The following is an 18,089-nucleotide window of genomic DNA, read 5'->3' as shown; positions in this document are numbered from 1 at the left end:
TCCTTAGAATTTCTAAAAGAAATTAAGTCAAACAACAAAATATAGTTGAAAAAAAAATTTTTTTAAAAAAACAATATATAACTAGTGTCCATCAAAAAGCATTATTTCTACTTAAGTTTCAGTACCAACAATATATGGAGAATAACAAACGGTAAATAAACAAAACAAAACAATTTCCTCAACATTAAATAACACAAAAGGGTTGATATGCTGGTAAAATAAACCAACTAAATAAATAAATACAATGTGAGGAAAATGATGAATTGTATAATTTTGCTGAATCTCTCAATCAGATCATGTTTCTTTGATAAATTGATACTTTTTTTTTTAATTTGGTATCTTTTGACTAAATTGATTTGATTTTTGTGACATTAACAGTTGATTTTTGTGACATTGCCAGTTGATTTTTGTGACAGTAATAGTTGATTTTTGTGACATTAACAGTTGATTTTTGTCAGTATTTTCCCTCCGAAATAGATTTTTAAGAGCCAACATTGTTTTCTAACACAATTTATTGATTAATGGTCTTCTATATTGCTTGTATTGGTCGAACTATTGTTCTCATCTTGAGTGTTATTTATATTATTTTAATTGGAATTCATTATTGAGATGAGTATTATTTATATTAATTTATTTATTGCAGACTATTATTCTCATCTTTATTAGTTGTTGTTTCACAATGTTTCAGCCAGCTATTCCTCTGGCCTTCGTCAGGTGGTAACCGCGACGGATAGGAACACCAAATCTCTTAATTGCATTCTCAGCAATTACTGCCATCCGTAGTTGTTGTCGTCCCATCACGTTTTGGTCAAGCAAGCCTCTGACCGGCTTTGGGTAGGATTGAAACCACTATCTTCAGACAATTCTCACCTGGAACCATAGAGATTCAACGTCTCTATCAACTGTGTCATGGGCCCTGAAGGGCGATCAAGGTTGGATTTTTATAAATCCACGTTTATTTATTATCTGATTCTTCATGGTCGGGCCTGCACCGAATGGTATATATATTATGTTAATTGGAATTCATACATTAAGATGAGTGTTATTTATATTAATTTATATGAATCTCTATGGTTCCAGGTGAGAAAAGCCTTCTACTCTAATAGAGTTTTCGTTTTGGACAGCAAGATTTTGGAATTCCCTCCTTGTTTCCTGCTTCCCTGACTGTACCAACTTGCAGAAGTTTGAATGTAATATGAAGAAACATCTCTCTGTTCAACTCTTCTACAGTCCCCTGTTAAACACGATCCCATATTTTTCAAGCGATAATATGCTTTGTTTGGGGCGAAAAACTTTTTCCAAATATGTGATCATGGTCGGAAAAGATGTAATTTTTAGACACAGCACATCAGAGTTGTCTAAAATCAGCTAAGAAATCTGCATAATTCTGATGATTTTATCTTTTCAGCTTGAAGAACATGATAAAGCGCTGCGGATTCTTGTACACAAGCTTAAAGATTATTCCGCCGCTGAAACGTATTGTTTGGTGAACGCAAAAGACAGTGCCTACAAACGAAAGTTATTCCATGTTCTTTTAAGTGTATACCTCGATCCTACATATGAGTGAGTTTGCTTTTATTATTATTTTTATTTGTATATTTTTTATTCTCTGATGTAAAAATATTTGATCTGTTAGCTATACATCTGTCACCAGCGTTCTGATGATAATGTTATTTCAGAAATTCGCACCAGAAAACCTGAAAACTAGCTTGCAGAGTTGAGACAATGATTAAGAAAATAACAAAACAAGAAAATTTCATTGTCTTTAATCAGACATGTATTAATAATGATTTGCTGCCTATATATATATATATATATATATATATATATATATATTTATTTATTTACCAATGGTGAAAAAACCAGACTAGAGTGCTCAATGTGTAGCCAGAGCAGTATATATGGGAAATTTATTACTGTGAGTCCAGAATGAGTTTACATATTGTTTCAGCTAGAGGAAGATCCCCAAAAAGAAGAGGGAAAATCCAACTAGCATCGTCATAATTCATAGATGGACTAAGTTATAATATCAAATAAGAATGGAAAAATCGTAGATGAAGGGGAGTTAGAAAAGAAGGGGGAGTGGAAAGGAGAGGACGTTGGAATTTAAAATAGTAGGAGTGTATATAATAAGAGGGGGGTTTATAATTAAATATTAATTATGTGTTAATTCTTATATACATTTTTTTTATTTATATATATATATATATATATATATATATATATATACAGTGCATCCCAGAATTTTTTTCAATAAATAAACAAATTTATTTATTAAAATTAAATTCGATATTTCAATTCATAACAGAATTTCCATCAGGAAAAACAAGTTTTTTTAAATCTTTATTTTCTTTTCTTTTTACGTATCATGATGGCGGTGGTAGAGCTTGGCACGTTTTCCTTCACTTCAGATGTTGTCGAAGTGTGGAGTTCAAATGTCCAATCCAGTAGAAACGCCAGTCTAGCGTGTATTTAAGTAATAAAAATGTCTACCGTTTAAAGTCTGTTGATATGAAATGCAAAATTCAAAATTTAAAAATTCTGCACTTGTTTTTGATCTTTAAAACCATTATTTTGAATTTTGCATTCCATATCAACAGTGTTTTAAACAGACTTTTTTATTACATATATAAATATATATGGCAATCAAGCTACACTGATTTTCCACATTTCATCCTTGTGAGGATTTGTCAGGCTATTGCATGGAATCAATGTTACTTCATGTTTTTGTATATTCCTGTGGTACTGGGTTTGCTAGTCAGCCAATCAGATTCTTTGTTAACCACACACTCATTTATCTCAGCCAATGATATTACAATCACAATACATTAAAAAAATTAAATTTATATAGGACAAAATGATTCCTAAAGGGATCAAGTTTCAGAACAATAGCTCTTGACATATCAAAGGCTTTTGATAGAGTATGACATAAAGGTCTACTTCACAAGATCGCCAGCTATGGAATAACTGGAAATGTCCTCTCAATTATTAAATCCTTTCTCTCTGACAAGTTCATAAGAGTAGTCGTTGATGGGCAGAAATCAGAAATCTATTGGTGCCTAAATCTAAACGCAGATTCCGTGAACAAAGCTTTTTTCCCAGAACCACCTGCCTGTGGAACATTGTCCTGCTTTCCGGTTGGCTACAACATAGCAGCCTTCAAATCCAATATAAACAAGTTCTTGTTAAGCTGTTTTCATAAATAATCAAATTTTATCTAATTTATACCATTAATGATTGCTACACTACCACCTTACATCCATTAACCCTTATCCTCAAGTAGCCTTCGGGCCTTTATAAGTAGTGACTCCCAATTAAAATAAAAAAAATAAAAAAAGTTGGGATTTAATGTGGGTGGAAAACTCAGCTCCCCAAAAACCAAAAGCAGAAAAAAGTGAAGTGTTGTATTTGCACTTTATTTCTAACCAAAAGGCCAACCAAGTCCTTGAATGTACAATTTAAAAAAAAAAAAATCAGCTAGAAACAAATTTTTTTCTCCAGAACAAGACATAATCATAGAAAATTAAGTTGTTCATATGAAAAAAATAAGCCGAGCACCACAAATAATATGCCGCTTCATATCAATGCGTACGGCACAATCACGTTGACACACCGGTTCTCGTCAGATCACCAAAGTTAGCAATATTGAGCCTGGCCAGTACCAGATGGGTGACCATTTGGGAAGGCTAGGCGCTGTATGTACCTTCTGGGAAGGTTGGGCGTGGGGCCAGCACCCTAACCCTGTAAAAAGAACTCCTTGCTACAAAAACATCTACAAAAGTTGTAGATGGCCTATGCCCCTCCAGGGGCTCAAGGGCTATGGATCATATCAATGCCCCGTATGTATATTTGAAATATGTTACAAACACCTGCAATCTTGAACCATGTTCATTACAGTTCAAACCTCTCTCGGATCCCGATGCCGTCCAGCACTATTGAAAAGGAACAAACAAAAAAACTCGACTTTTCTTTCTTGCTTAACACACCTCGTTTATTACACCAGTTTAAAAGTCTCTCTCTTCTGCTCCACTACATGCCGGCTGTAGACAGCCATTTCTTGTATGTCCATCTTTTTCGACAACACTCTTTCTTCTCCCGACCACGTGGTGTCCTTTTTTTTTTTCCTTTTGCTCCTCTTGCAAGCTTGTACACACTTCCTAATTTGCATGTGTGCTTTTTTTTCCCAGCTACTGCTGATAATATGCTCACAAGCCAGCAATCTTAGCATTTATATTTTAGCGGAATTTAGATCAAAGGGAAGTTTCCCCGAATTCTGTGATATTTAATAGTGGAAAATACAAAATTAAACAATTGACAAAAATGAATACAGACAAATTTAAAACTTGCTCATGTATCAGTTTTTCATAGACATCGATGATCATGGCTCACCAGTCCCCTTCGGACCATTCCACCATGATTTTGTTTGCAGTATAGTAACTATAGTAGGTTGCAATTACTTGCTATAGGTAAAGTGTTCATCATACAGAGCCAGTTGTCTTGACCATTGTATCTCAATCAGTATCATTTGCATTACAAACAGTTGACCAATTCCAGTAGACACTATCAGGCTGCTCAACAGTTCATCCATCACCTGCCTGCCATGATTTCACATACGCTGATCGAGGGTGGCTAAATGGGTACTCGACCTTGCCCAAGGGTCTCCTAGCAGAGGGAGGAGGTGCTTTACTTATAACTTTAATTCATCATTTAATACCATAATGCAATATTCAATGCAAATAATAATCCAAAATATTTTTTCTCACGGAAGTTGAACCTTGTCCGCAAAACGTAAAGCACGTATTGTCCATCATTTAAAGTTTAATTTTCTGCATATAATTTCACTCATTGTGCTTCAGACATGTCCTTTTTTTCTCAATCATGTATTTTTTTTTATTTTTATTGTTTTCTTTTCCTCTAGCCTTTCTCTTCACATTCCCATAATTCCAAAATCTCAACTTTTTGCTTCAAAACTCTAAGCCAGATTCTCCAAATCATTTTCCTGATCTCTGTCAGCGTCTTCACAATCCAAAGTTACAAATCATCTGTCCGAAAAAATGACAGCAAAAAGCAAAATTATTGGCTGCTATTCTTTTAATTTCCTTTTCTCTTCTTCCTTTTCTCTTTTTTCTTTCATAACCTCCAACCCTTTCTTCTCTCTCTCTCTCTCTCTCATTTTTTGCGTGGCAGGAAAGACAAACACTGTGTTACACTATGCGTGTTTCACTCTCCTCTTCTCCCAACCAAATGCATGTAATAAAACGCACACTTTTTAATTTTTTTTGCAGATTGTTTTGATTTTCCATCTTTACTCTTTCAAACGTGATATTCATTTTTTTTAATATCATTATTTAAGTATTGTTTTCATCATGTCATACTTTCTAATATATATATATATATATATATATATATATATATATACTATTCTATAAAAGGAACTTTATCCATGAGTCTGCTGTGAGTTCATTCCCTATGAACTCAAAAACAGCTGGGCTGATTTTTATGAAATTTCACGCGAAGGAACTTCATGTGCCTAGCAGTGTTCTAAGATAGGTTTTGTATCAGAATGTATTCGATAAGTATCAATAATCGAAATAACTCGACGAAATAAAGAACAGGCAATTATGACCAAAGTTAACACCTTACACAGCCTAACATCACAAGTGCATTTGAGAAGTTTTATTACCACACAAACCAAAAGGCTTGATATATAAAATTGACAGTAGGTTCTTTTATATGACAGGGGCATGTTCTTAATAAATGTTTCTGTTTAGAGCACAATTGAAGCATGATACTTGACTTTTTGCATTTTAAACTTTAATTCAAGCCGTTATATGTAGAAATAATTTTATAAAATCAATAGTAGGTTCTCTATAGTGCAATATAGACTGCAATGTATTGTGAAATAAGTCATAGCGAGAGGCATGTGAGCTTGCTCCCGATGCACCATGGTGCATCCCCAACTAGAGCAGACAATCAATCGATATGATTAAAAAATGGGCAACCACCAATTTCGATAACAATAAAAATACAGGAGTGTGAAACATTTGTTGATCATCATTCAATCCCAGGCAATATTTGGTCACCATGCTAGTGTGTATATATATATATATATATATATATATATATATATTTAGTAATGTGATTGATGATTTAAAAATCAAATTATAATTAAATTAAAAATCCGTTTCATAAGAAGGAACAACAACAAAATCAATAATTTGTACGATCGTTTCGGAAAACAATGTTTTTATTGTGGTAGACATCAAGTTACGGACAATAATTTTTACATATAGTGTTGTTAACAAACAAAGTTTCCTCATCAGCAAAATATTGGGAAGGGTTTTTAGTATATGTAAAATACACCATAAATAAACCTAGCATTAAAAGTAAGGCAGATGTATCTGGAAAAAATTAAAATAAAGGTATGGATTTAACTTGTTAAGAAAATGAATATGGATTAAAGATAGAAATAAAATAGAGTAAAATTATAAATCTAAATTTGGTTTAAGTACAATATTATAATAGTATTTTTCTAATAAAACTCAGACACATACACATATATATATATATATACATATACACATATACATAAATACACATACATATATATATAAAAATACACACACACATACATATATATACATACATATACATATATATACATAAAAATATACATACAAATATTTACCTTTTAATTTTTTGCCTTTTGAAATCAGGAACTAAGTTGTTTTCCGAAACGATCGTACAAATTATTGCTTTTGTTGTTGTTCCTTCTTATGAAACGGCTTTTTAATTTAATTATAATTTGATTTTTAAATTATCAATCACATTACTAAATATTAAATTAGCTCTAGGATATTGACCTATCGAGCTTATTATATATCTAAATTACAACGAGCACTTTTTCTTTCCCTGTATTTTAATTAAAGTAGTAATTTTACTATTACATTAAAATACACGCTGCTCTTTAGACTATTGTTCTTATCTCCTTTAAATTTATATATATATATATATATATATATATATATATATATATATATATATATATATATATAAAGTTAGAAAAGCATTTCATCCAAGGCATGAAAATTGTTAAACAAAACGTGCTTACTATAGGCTTTAAAAATAAAGGTACAAGATTCAATTTGAAATTTATTTATCTTCAAAGTGCACTTTTATAAATTTTACAAAGTAAGGTATAAAAATTGAATTTAAATTGAATCAAAAAATTACCTTGGATTTATTTTATGTAATGTACATTCTGTTGCACTTTAAAAAAAAATCATTGAAAATTTTATATCTATATCATTAATTGCTAGATGAAAGATAATGTTTTTAAATTGCAACAAAATGTACATTACATAAAATAAATCCAAGGCAATTTTTTTATTCAATTTAAATTAAATTTTTATACCTTACTTTGTAAAATTTATAAAAGTGCACTTTGAAGATAAATAAATTTCAAATTAAATATTGTACCTTTATTTTTAAAGCCTATAGTAAAAACATTTTGTTTAACAATTTTCATGCCTTGGATGAAATGCTTTTCTAACTTGTATCTTATCTTTTTAAGATTATATTTTAAAACTCTCCTCTCTATTTCAGTTTGTATTTCTCCTCACACCACAACTCATTTTTGCAACCCCTCTTTGTATTATTACAGGTCTGAATATTCTCTCTGTTTCAGTTTGTATTTCTTCTCACACCACAACTCATTTTTTGCAACTCCCTCTTTGTAATACAGATCTGAATAATGAGAAAATTTGAATTTTTTAACAAAAACATTAAAATAACTTTTTTAGATTAAATTTTTTAAAACTTCTTTCAGAATAGAAAATCTTTAAAATTTAATAAGGAACATATTTCATATAGGTTTCATTAACAAATATTCAGTACATAACAAAAAAAATAGAGATGAAAATTTCAAAGGACTGTATAACTGGTTACGGTCAATAGTAATCCTCGCCAGCGAAAGTCTTTGTTATTGTTATTCTATTATTATTATTTAAAATATTTTGTGTCCTGCTCTTTCGCGCGAGGACTAATATATATATATATATATATATATATACGTTTTATTTTTATTACCATATTTTTCTGTTAAGTTACATTTTTGTTTTGGCTACACGGCCGTTTTTTGGCAGTCATGTAGCTTCCTCAGACTTTTACAGAAATGTTCGTTTATGGTGGAATGAAAGGGTAAGTGGTGTCAGGAGAAGGGTGTGAGAGAAAAATGGAAAAAGAGGAAGGGAACAAGGGGGAGAGGTGGGAGGGGGTGCTTGGTATGTTGGTAATGTTTTAGTTTTGGAGTTTAAGGACATTAGGTGGTTGTGGGGGGTCTGGGAAGTTCATCTCTGGTGTGGCTGAGGGCATAGGGATACATGGAGGGGGAGGGAGATATGTGAGGGTAGGAGGAGGGGGGATTCTTTAAATTGGCATCTCGGTGGGATGATTTCTTGATAAGTATGCCTTGACTTATTGGGTGTTCGCTTAGGTTGGGAGGTGGGGGGGCTATGATTCGGTTTATCTATTTGATTTTTATTTGTTGTTAAGTGCTTGGAAAGGGTAAGCATTCACTTATGTATTCTGTATATCTTTAAATTTCTATTAGATCAGCACATTACAGACGTAATAATTTATTTATTTATATATGTTTTTATTTTATTTCTGCATTTTAAATCTCTTGTATTTTTTTTAAGTATATTTGATTTTATTTTGTTTTTCTTCAGGAAAAGGGACACTTTAATAGCACCAGCCATTGCTTTATTAAATAGTAATGTTGCAGAATTCGATTCAGTCAAGGTTGGTCTTTTTTTTTTCTTTTTTTTTTTTTCTTGAATGAATAATCTTCTTTTGCTGTCATCAATTTGTCTTGGGAGACGAAATTCTGTACCTTAGGTTCATCTGTTGGCAAATTGCAGTATCTGCTGTAGATGTGCAGTTGCTGCAGGTGGTGTCTGGTTCTGAGAGGTCTGTTGCAGCTTTCTGTCATCTGTGCTCACTCTTCTTTTTCCATTGTTGGTCACTTCTCTTCTCTGTAATTTTGGAACATGGATGCAATTTTTAGCCACAAACTCCTTGTTGAATCGACACCATCTACCCTCAGGTCTCACTTTCAGACATCTTTGTAGTGTAGAAAAGGTCTTGTTGGTTTGGAACCAGTTGTGAGTTCGCCGTATAGAATTCCCGTTGGAATTCACTCATTGTCCATTCACCTGGCATCGTCAAGCTACAGGAATTGTCATTAAGTGAGCAGAGTGGACATGCTTGGAATGTCCACCTAATCAAGGGCACTCTTGTTTGAGACATGATCCTATGTCAGGTTATTCCTAAGATTCTCTTGAGATGCAAGTCATGATCATGGTTGTGGCATTCACTCTGGAATGGTTGAGCCGGCTTTTTCCAAAAGTTCACCACGTCCCAAACACTGGCTGGCCAGGCGATTCAAGGCTGCTTCTGTTATGAGCGTAAGCTATTCACAATTCCAATGACAGACCCTATACAGGTGAGGGCTCAGAATCAGTTCAGCATCCTGCTTCACTGTCCTTGGCCAGATTTTGAGTTGATCGCCGTAACATTTCTTCAAGCCTGGTAGTGGTGGGTTGATGACTTACACAAGTAAAAGGTGTTGAACCTATTCTCTCCCAAAAGTTAGACACATGATTGACTGTTCTAGAGAAACATGCTAAACACGCAGGCCTGTTACACCTTCATATTAGTATTGGTAGGCAGTATCTTGTTGCTCCAGGCTCTCTTCATTAAGCAAGCCATGGTTGTTGTCGCTTCATGAATGTTTGTGGAGTTCTGTATTCAGGAAGAGATTGTCGGAGATGCTGGTGCTGAGGTTTTTGAAATATTTGACAGCCTTGAGAGTGTAATCACTAATTGTGATGTTTGAGGTATCTTGTATCATATCTTTTTTTTAGGCTGAGGGTTATGCTAAACTCTGTAAGCATGAGTGAAATGGCTCATCATTAGATGGTTTCGTACATTTTTAAAAAGCATTACTAAACTATGGCTTTGAACACAGCATGTCAAATGCACAGTTTACACTAATAATCCTTGCATCCGATATTGTTTGAAGTCCATATGTTCACTTAATTTATCATGTAAAAATGATTCATGAAAAATGAATTCCAAATATTTCATTTCTTTTCGTATGTTTTTTTTTTAGGTGCTGCAATTGCTTCCAGAAAATTGGTCAATCGGTGTGCTCTCACAATTCCTGTCACGCTCAATCCGTCGGAGCATGAACCTTTGTCGCACAAAAAAGATCGAACGAATGCTGGCCCGGTGGGAAACATTGCAGATAAAACATAAGTGCATTGAGCTTCAGAAAGAGTCCGTCTCCATTACTGAAGAAAGGTTAGTTTGCAATAAGAAAAGGAGAAATTCGGTCAAGAAGTTAACAGTCCCAGTAAAATGTTAGGTGCAAGTCTACAGTTCAACCTAAATAAAAAGAAATAAACATGTAGAAAATTTTTTACAAGTGTGCACCCATCACGGAACGGAAATGTCATATTCCAAAAATCACATAAATTGATCAAGTAGTTTTTTATGAAGAAAATCATTTTTAAACTATTCAAAGAGATTCATGTGAAATTATCAGAATTATAAGTCTGCTCTTGCAAGTTTAAATTATTGTGGATTTATTTGCCTTTGTTTTGCAAGATGGCTGTACAAAAAAATCCCTTTTTGCTTACTCATAAAACTTGATTTTCTTAGTTAAAAATAAAACTACTCGATCAATTGACATGATGTATATGATTTTTGGAATGTAACATCTTCGTTCTGTGGCGAGTAAATCATAAAGACTTTTGTCTTAGTTTTTGTTAGTTTGAATTCTAAACAGAACCAAATGTTATCTCTTCGTCCCGATGCTGTCAGCATAAAAATAAAAATGTGATTCAATTTTTTTGTGCAGTAATCACACATCAACATGAATGGAAATGTCTAAAAAAAATAAATTTAATATTTTTGAGTATGGGGTTCACATTACGAAAAAAATTTAATGTAAAATGATCACCCAGTTTTATACCATATAGTATAAGACAGACGAGTAATCATTTTTGTTTTCTTTTTCACTCCAAACAAGGGCATATTACTACTTGGATATAAGGAGCTACTATTTCGGGTCATGTCGAATAGGAGACTGCGGAGAGATGTCTGTTTACACTACATTTAAATGTCTGCATGTTAGTAGTCAAAGAAGCCGGAAATAGGAAAGGAATTCCAAAGTCTATTAGTCTAAGGAAGGAAACTATTAGAGTAGAAGGCTTTCTGGCATTTAGGAACTTCAGTGGTGATGGGGTGGCATTTTGCTGTTTGTCAGGTTAGCCACGGATATGTACATTAAGGGGATACAAGTGCTATGAGTTCGTTAGAGCACATTTCATTAAAATATTTGTAGAACAAATACATTGCGGTGATTGGACAGAGGTTGGAACTTTGCCAATAGTGCTGTATCTCTTTGATTTGAGATTCATTTTTGGATCATGTCTAAGAGTGTGAAATTAGTGGTGAATGCTCCAGACTTCATGCATGGACAAACTGTGGTATGAGTAATTTTCTAGCAGGGTAGAGGGAGCATATATATATATATATATATATATATATATATATATATATATATAAATAAATCTCTGAAACAGCTACATGGCAGGCAACTGAGTATCCCCATTTTCTATTTTTAAAAATTTTAGTTAATGTTTTCTTTTTTTTATCCTTATATAGTTGAATTCTTATTTATAATTGTAGACTTTTGTGATGTTGGTTTATGCAAGTGCAAAGTCTATTTAATAATTTTAGTTAAGGTTTTTTTTTTGCATCCTCGTTTAGCTGAATTCTATTTTAGAATTGTAAACTTTTTAGATATGAGATTATGTAGATGCTAAGTCTGCGATAGGTTGATTTAGCTTTTGTGAATTTAAACTGCATTCTTTATTTTTATTTTTACATTGTTTAACGCTTCTTTAAACTTATGTATGTATGCATGCATGTATGTATGTATTTATTCCTGTCAGGTCATGTCATATGCTACTGGTACCATGTAACCTAGTACTACCTGCCTCATGGTCGGGTCACCGGCAACTAAACTGGTTCCCCCACCAGACTTGTTTGGTGAGGAGGGCGGCTAGTCTCCCTGAAGGATTAAAAACAAGACCTTCCAAAGGGCGAATGAACTCTTTTTCTGGGTCAACGGCCAACTAGCACCGTGTATATTTGTGTGTGTGTATATGTGTATTGGGGTAGAGAGGGCTCCCGTAAGCCGTGGTGAAGGCAACCTTTCTAGGAGAAGCAAATCTCTGATTTAAAAAACCATAAAGCGGAAGACGAGTACCTGCATTAAGCTGGTCTGCAGTTTAATTTGTTGCTGGCTATCTTGCTCTTGCTTGTTGCTGGATCTCAACATTTTGAACCGAGAGAGAGACAGCTGTCGTACAAAGCTAAGACTCTGTAACATCATATTTGTATAGATACTCACTCAGACATTTGGGCTCATGGATTTTAAATGTCTTAGGGAGTGGCACTCGTCTGACAAGACGTTGCAATCATCATCATTTATTCCTGCAAGGTAGATCAGTTGTTGTTTTTTTTGTATTACATAGTAACCAGAAAGTGTATATTGTACTCCCTTCAAGGGGAGCACAGCACTAAAGTAACCATATGTTATGCTGTTGGGTATATAAGGTCTATATATATATATAAGAATGTATATAATGTATCTCTGTGTCGTCTAGTGTTTCATAATGTTCCTTGTCGATGTGTATAACTGTTTACACATGTAAATATAGTTTCAACAGGATATATAACATTTTATAAACAAACAGTTCCTTACAATAAAGGGACGAAACATCTTTCTTGGGAATTTCATTCTGCCAAACAGAAAAACATTACCTTCATTCATCAGAGTCTCAGTTGATGAAACAGCTGCAAAAAAAGATTTCTGCCAAAGAAACAACCAGGAGTCTCTGGTTATATTTTCAGACAACCAGGAGTCTCTGGTTATATTTTCAGACAACCAGGAGTCTCTGGTTATATTTTCAGACAACCAGGAGTCTCTGGTTATATTTTCAGACAACTTTTATCCCAAATGCTTTCCCACTGGAAGATTGTGCGCGTCTTTAGATCTTGCTTCCTCTGCTGTACAGGGCTCTAGCCCTGTCACTAGCTGACCCTGTCTCCAACGCTCCAACTCTCCATCTCTCACGTCTCTCTAACTATACTGACCTCTGACTAACTTTGTATATACCTCTACTCTCGGTTGCTATCACATAATTCAACTCCCATCTTTTAATATGTGACTTTTAATCACGTTTTTGATCTGTTCTTTTTTAAACCTATTTGAGTATTTTAAAATTAATTTCTCAAAGTCGCATTCCTACTCTTTCGTTTACTAACCTGTTACGAATTTCAAAAACCTGTTAGCATATTTGTCTTTGTACGTAACTAATTCTGCGACAAACCGACAATAATAATGTTCTTTTATCTAACATCATAACTTTTAATAATAAAAGTCAAGTTTCTGAAATCGACTACCACCAAAGTAACTCGATGTCGCCCCAGCATAATCTAACATGTGCATCTCACAGAGTCTTATTCAAAAGGAATTGTGTTTGGTTAGACTTGTATTTGGATTCGATCATATTAAAAGATTTGATTTGCTGTTGTTTAGTGGAACAAAACAGCATCATTGTAATGTCAAAACATCAAAACTTTTTTTAATTGTTTTTAACTAGAATCGTGATTTTATTTGGAATTCTCTTGCAATACTAAAACCAAATGATTGACACTGCGATTGGTGTTGGAATCGAGCAAAAACTTTAGATAAAGTCGACAAGTGGACGATCACACATATAGAAGTATGTTCACACTGTAATAGTCAGGGCTTGAACTCGCAGTTTAATTCATCCTTCTTGTCTATTCACCTCCTTCCATCACTTCTCATCTCACCTATTGTTTCAGTAGTGATCAGATGAATACATAGACGGATGCGAATCTCATCATTATGATTTCCATGGATAAATAAAACCATTTTATTAAAATTATTTCAATGGATAAAAAAAGATTTCTGTTTAATGCAATCCAAAAGATAATTATGTTATCAGAATTTTTAAAATGAGGATTGATAATTTGAATTAGTCGAACTACTATTCTCATCTTAGTTGTTATTCTGACAATATTTAATATAAGTGCCGACCGGTCACTAACTATAACACTAAGGTGCCCAGTTACACTCGGTTACAAGTGAAGTTCTAGGTGTTTCGGTTCAAACACCCACAGAAATCCAACAGCGCAGTTTCAGCCACTTCTACGATGACAAGGTTAATATGATGCTGCTGTCCAGATGCTGGATGTGGTAGGTGGACGACCCACTTTCTTGTTCGTTGTTCACTGAAAAAGATCACTAAATATGTTTTTTGTCTCTGAAGTTACTTCGCAAGTTAACGAGGAATAATTGATGCAGACACTGGTTTTAGTTTTCATTATAAGGATTAATTCTGCAGTTTATTAATAGGAAAAATAAAAATATTGATTATATTTTCTTCTTTTTCGCAGTATTCGATAGTCACTCAATGGGGCCACTTATTGTTTTCGACAACCGATTTTCCTCACTTATCGATTAGTCAGTCAATGGTGTTCTCATGTGGGGTGGTGGATGACAATGTGGTCTCTCAACTCAAAACTGCCAACTTCTGACTCAAACTCAAAAATTGATTTTTCTATGCTCTGCGGTTTCTTTTAAATGGAGGTGTTGGGGAAGATCTGACCAAGATGGGGTTTTCCATCAGACTAAACCTTGCTTGCTACATCATACTATGATTCGCCTTGATTGGATAATTAGTCACATTACACCCTGCCTATTCACTAGGTGAAATTCTGTCAGCGACCAAAATTTCCACTGACTATTTTCTCATGCACCAGTCGCCTCTTGGCCGTGACCTTTTAAAAGGTCACCTCCTAATGAAAACATGGTTAATCAAAACATTTTCCAAAACAATATTGTTTAATGTTCTCAAATTTAGTTTTTTCTTTACAAAGGAAATGTATTTTATATCAGCAAGCCGTTTCTCTTTTTAACCCGCAGGATTACTCAACAATACCTGAGGATCGTCACATAAATAAAAGGTTCTAATTCAGCTTTCATCAGTCAACCTCTGGGGCAATTTTTAGCCATAGCTCTAATTCAGCCCTCCTTAACCCCCCCTTTGGGGCAATCTCCAACCTTTGTAGCTGGTTGGGTCACAATATTTCAGTTAATACAACTTCGGACCTATTTCAGGTGCATCTTTTGGAACTTGGGAACTGATACAGAACCCCCAAACGCCTTGATTAACACTCAGTTCTAAGTCACACTCTTCCAAAGGTTGAAGCTTCATTCTCTATTACGAGCGGCACTTACTAAGAATGAGAAAAATTAACATTTTTATGTAAGCATGGCTTAAAGAACGAGAACGATCTACCCCCATGGAATAATTAAATGGTTGTGTTTGGAATTCTGTCTACATTCTCAAGTTTGACAAAAACCAGAAAAAGCTCAAAGGTTATATTGCATGAAATGTTGTCAAATAACAACCGAGATGAGAGTAGCAGTTCGAATAATCCAAATTTGTTCTTTTGGAACAAAGTGCAGTATCTGTTCTGATGTTAGAAGAAATTCTTCTAGATTGAGGTAACTTTTATTTTTGTTCCAATCTAGAGTGCCTCTTTTTGAGTAGCTAGATTTTCCCCACAAACTGACCTTGTCTAATGTGACTGTTGCGCTTTAACCATGTCGCTACATAGCAAACCTATTGGACCCACACGTTGTCTGGCACCGTCACAGAAACAAACAAGGAAGGACATAAAAACATACTGCTCAGCATTTTTTTTTTTTATAGGTGAATACAAAACGAATTTATTTCAGTAATTTCTAACACACTTCACTGTGTTTCAAAATATTACTCGCTTGTTGAACATGTCGTGACGCCTCTTCACGCACATGTCTTTGTCATTGCTTGCTTTTCTGCTTTTTCAACCACGTGGTACATTTTCTCTCCCACCGCACACATACCTTTTCTTGATCATGTGCTGTCCTTTTTTTTTTTTTGCGTTTTTTTTTGCCTTGTTTTTTATTTTTTTGCCTTTTTTTTCCATGATGTCAGTGCGCGCACACTTGCTTAATTTGCATATGTGCTAAGATGTCCGCTGCTGCTACTAATATTTTCTCTAGTCAGCTATCCTATGGCTGTTGCTGATTTTCTTACACATGCACCATATCCACTGTTACACTTGTGTTGAACCTCATGGAGAGGTAAGTAAATAGGAAAAAGTGTTATTTTTATCGAAAACTGTTTTTATGTTATTAGTCTAAGCAATTGTTTTTGTTTTTTGTCTCCTTGTAGATTGTGTGCTGTTTGCAACCGCGCTTTTCATGATTCCACCTTTCTGCGATATCCGAACGGAATCATTACCCACATCCACTGTGCTAAAAACAAAAACGTCTGTCCTGTGACGGGAAAGCTGTTCAGCCTGAAAAAATCCTGACATCCAAACCGTTTTGATGTCTCTTTATGGCAGCCTCCACACAAGCTAACAAGTCAAGGTCAAGTCGTGCAAGAACCCGCTCAAGGTTGAGCACAAAGACTTGGCAGATCATCTTCTTCATCTTGATTTTCCTCCTCCTCTCATCCCTCCTCTCCTATTCGGAACACCGTGTCATGGAAAAAATCCAGAATGCTGCTGCATGCTCTCTCTTTCCAGCATCAAGGCATCTGTTATAACCAAAAAACAATGGTGATTGCTTCTGATCTTTAAAAAAAAAATTTACTTCCCTGTCTAAAACGTTTCTGGTTCATGCCTCCATTCTTGGAACTTTGGAAGGCGTTTCATACTTTTGTTACTTTCTCATTATTTATTTGCATTATTATTCCTCTAAAATGTCTTTCCATTTTTTTCTTCATTTCCACGTCTTCTTCTTTTCTACTCCTCTCTTTCACTCATTCTCCTCCTACTTCTTTCTTTAGTCTCCTCCTCCCCTTTTTACCTGAAACTCTAGTCTTTCCCACCACCTTTCTTCTGATTTAAACTGTCTCTTTTCTACTCTCTTTAAATGTTCACGCATCACTCCTTTTTTTTTAGTCTTGTATTAAATAACCCTAAAAAGTTGATATGCCGTAAAAATAAATAAACCATGCTACCTTTTATTTTTATTTACCTCCTCCTTCCCCTTTCCCCTGAAATTCTAGTCTTTCTTTCCCCCACCCTGTCCTCATTCCTATTTCCTCCTCCCTTTACATATTCTCCTACTCTTTTTTTTAGTCTCTTTCTACCCAAAATTCTAGTCTTCTATCAATATCTTAGAATTCTCTTCTACTTATGGCCATCCTCCTGCTACCATATATTTTTTACTACTACCATTCCTCTTCAATTATTTCCACATCTTTCTCCTCCTTTTCTTTCATTTTTCCTTTTCACACTCTTCCTGATTTTTTTCCGTCTATTTCCAGTCTTTCTCAAAATTGACTTTGTTATATAAGTTCCCCTCAAGATTTCCAATGTCTCTTCGCACTCCCTCTCTCTTGTGTCGCTTCCCACTTCCTCTATCTTGTATCTCTTCCCACTCTCTCTCTCGTGTCTCTTCCCACTCTCTCTCTCGTCTCTTCCATTCTCTCCCTCTCTTGCGTCTCTTCCCACTCTCTCTCTCGCGTCTCTTCCCACTCTCTCTCTTGCATCTCTTCCCTCTTTCTCTTGCATCTCTTCCCACTCTCTCTCCCTCTCTTGCGTCTCTTCCCCCCCACTCTCTCTCTTGCGTCTCTTCCCACTCTCTCTCTTGCATCTCTTCCCACTCTCTCTCTCTTGCATGTCTTCCCACTCTCTCTCTCTCTCTTGCATCTCTTCCCACTCTCTCTCTCTTGCATGTCTTCCCACTCTCTCTCTCTCTCTCTTGCATCTCTTCCCACTCTCTCTCTCTCTCTCTTGCATCTCTTCCCACTCTCTCTCTCTTGCATGTCTTCCCACTCTCTCTCTCTCTCTTGCATGTCTTCCCACTCTCTCTCTCTCTCTCTTGCATCTCTTCCCACTCTCTCTCTCTTGCATCTCTTCCCACT

General features: G+C 34.7%; 1 protein-coding gene across 1 annotated transcript in view; it reads left to right on the top strand.

Annotated features, from left to right (window-relative positions):
* Nucleotides 1–17,416, top strand: part of LOC145260357 (transforming growth factor-beta receptor-associated protein 1-like) — a 90,221-nt gene extending 72,805 nt beyond the window's left edge. Inside the window, exons 19-22 of the mRNA XM_080118289.1 lie at nucleotides 1,409–1,563; nucleotides 8,730–8,802; nucleotides 10,175–10,365; nucleotides 16,386–17,416. Coding sequence (XP_079974415.1) covers nucleotides 1,409–1,563; nucleotides 8,730–8,802; nucleotides 10,175–10,365; nucleotides 16,386–16,527 — 561 coding nt within the window. The 3' untranslated portion in view covers nucleotides 16,528–17,416. The remainder of the gene's footprint in view (nucleotides 1–1,408; nucleotides 1,564–8,729; nucleotides 8,803–10,174; nucleotides 10,366–16,385) is intronic.
* Nucleotides 17,417–18,089: the final 673 nt, after the last annotated feature.

The sequence above is a fragment of the Euprymna scolopes genome, chromosome 36 (assembly GCF_053919585.1).
Source record: "Euprymna scolopes isolate OS-2025 chromosome 36, ASM5391958v1, whole genome shotgun sequence".
Classification (NCBI taxonomy): Eukaryota; Metazoa; Mollusca; class Cephalopoda; order Sepiida; family Sepiolidae; genus Euprymna; species Euprymna scolopes.
The sequence above is the reverse complement of the archived record's forward strand: the minus strand, read 5'-3'. Positions and strand labels throughout refer to the sequence as shown.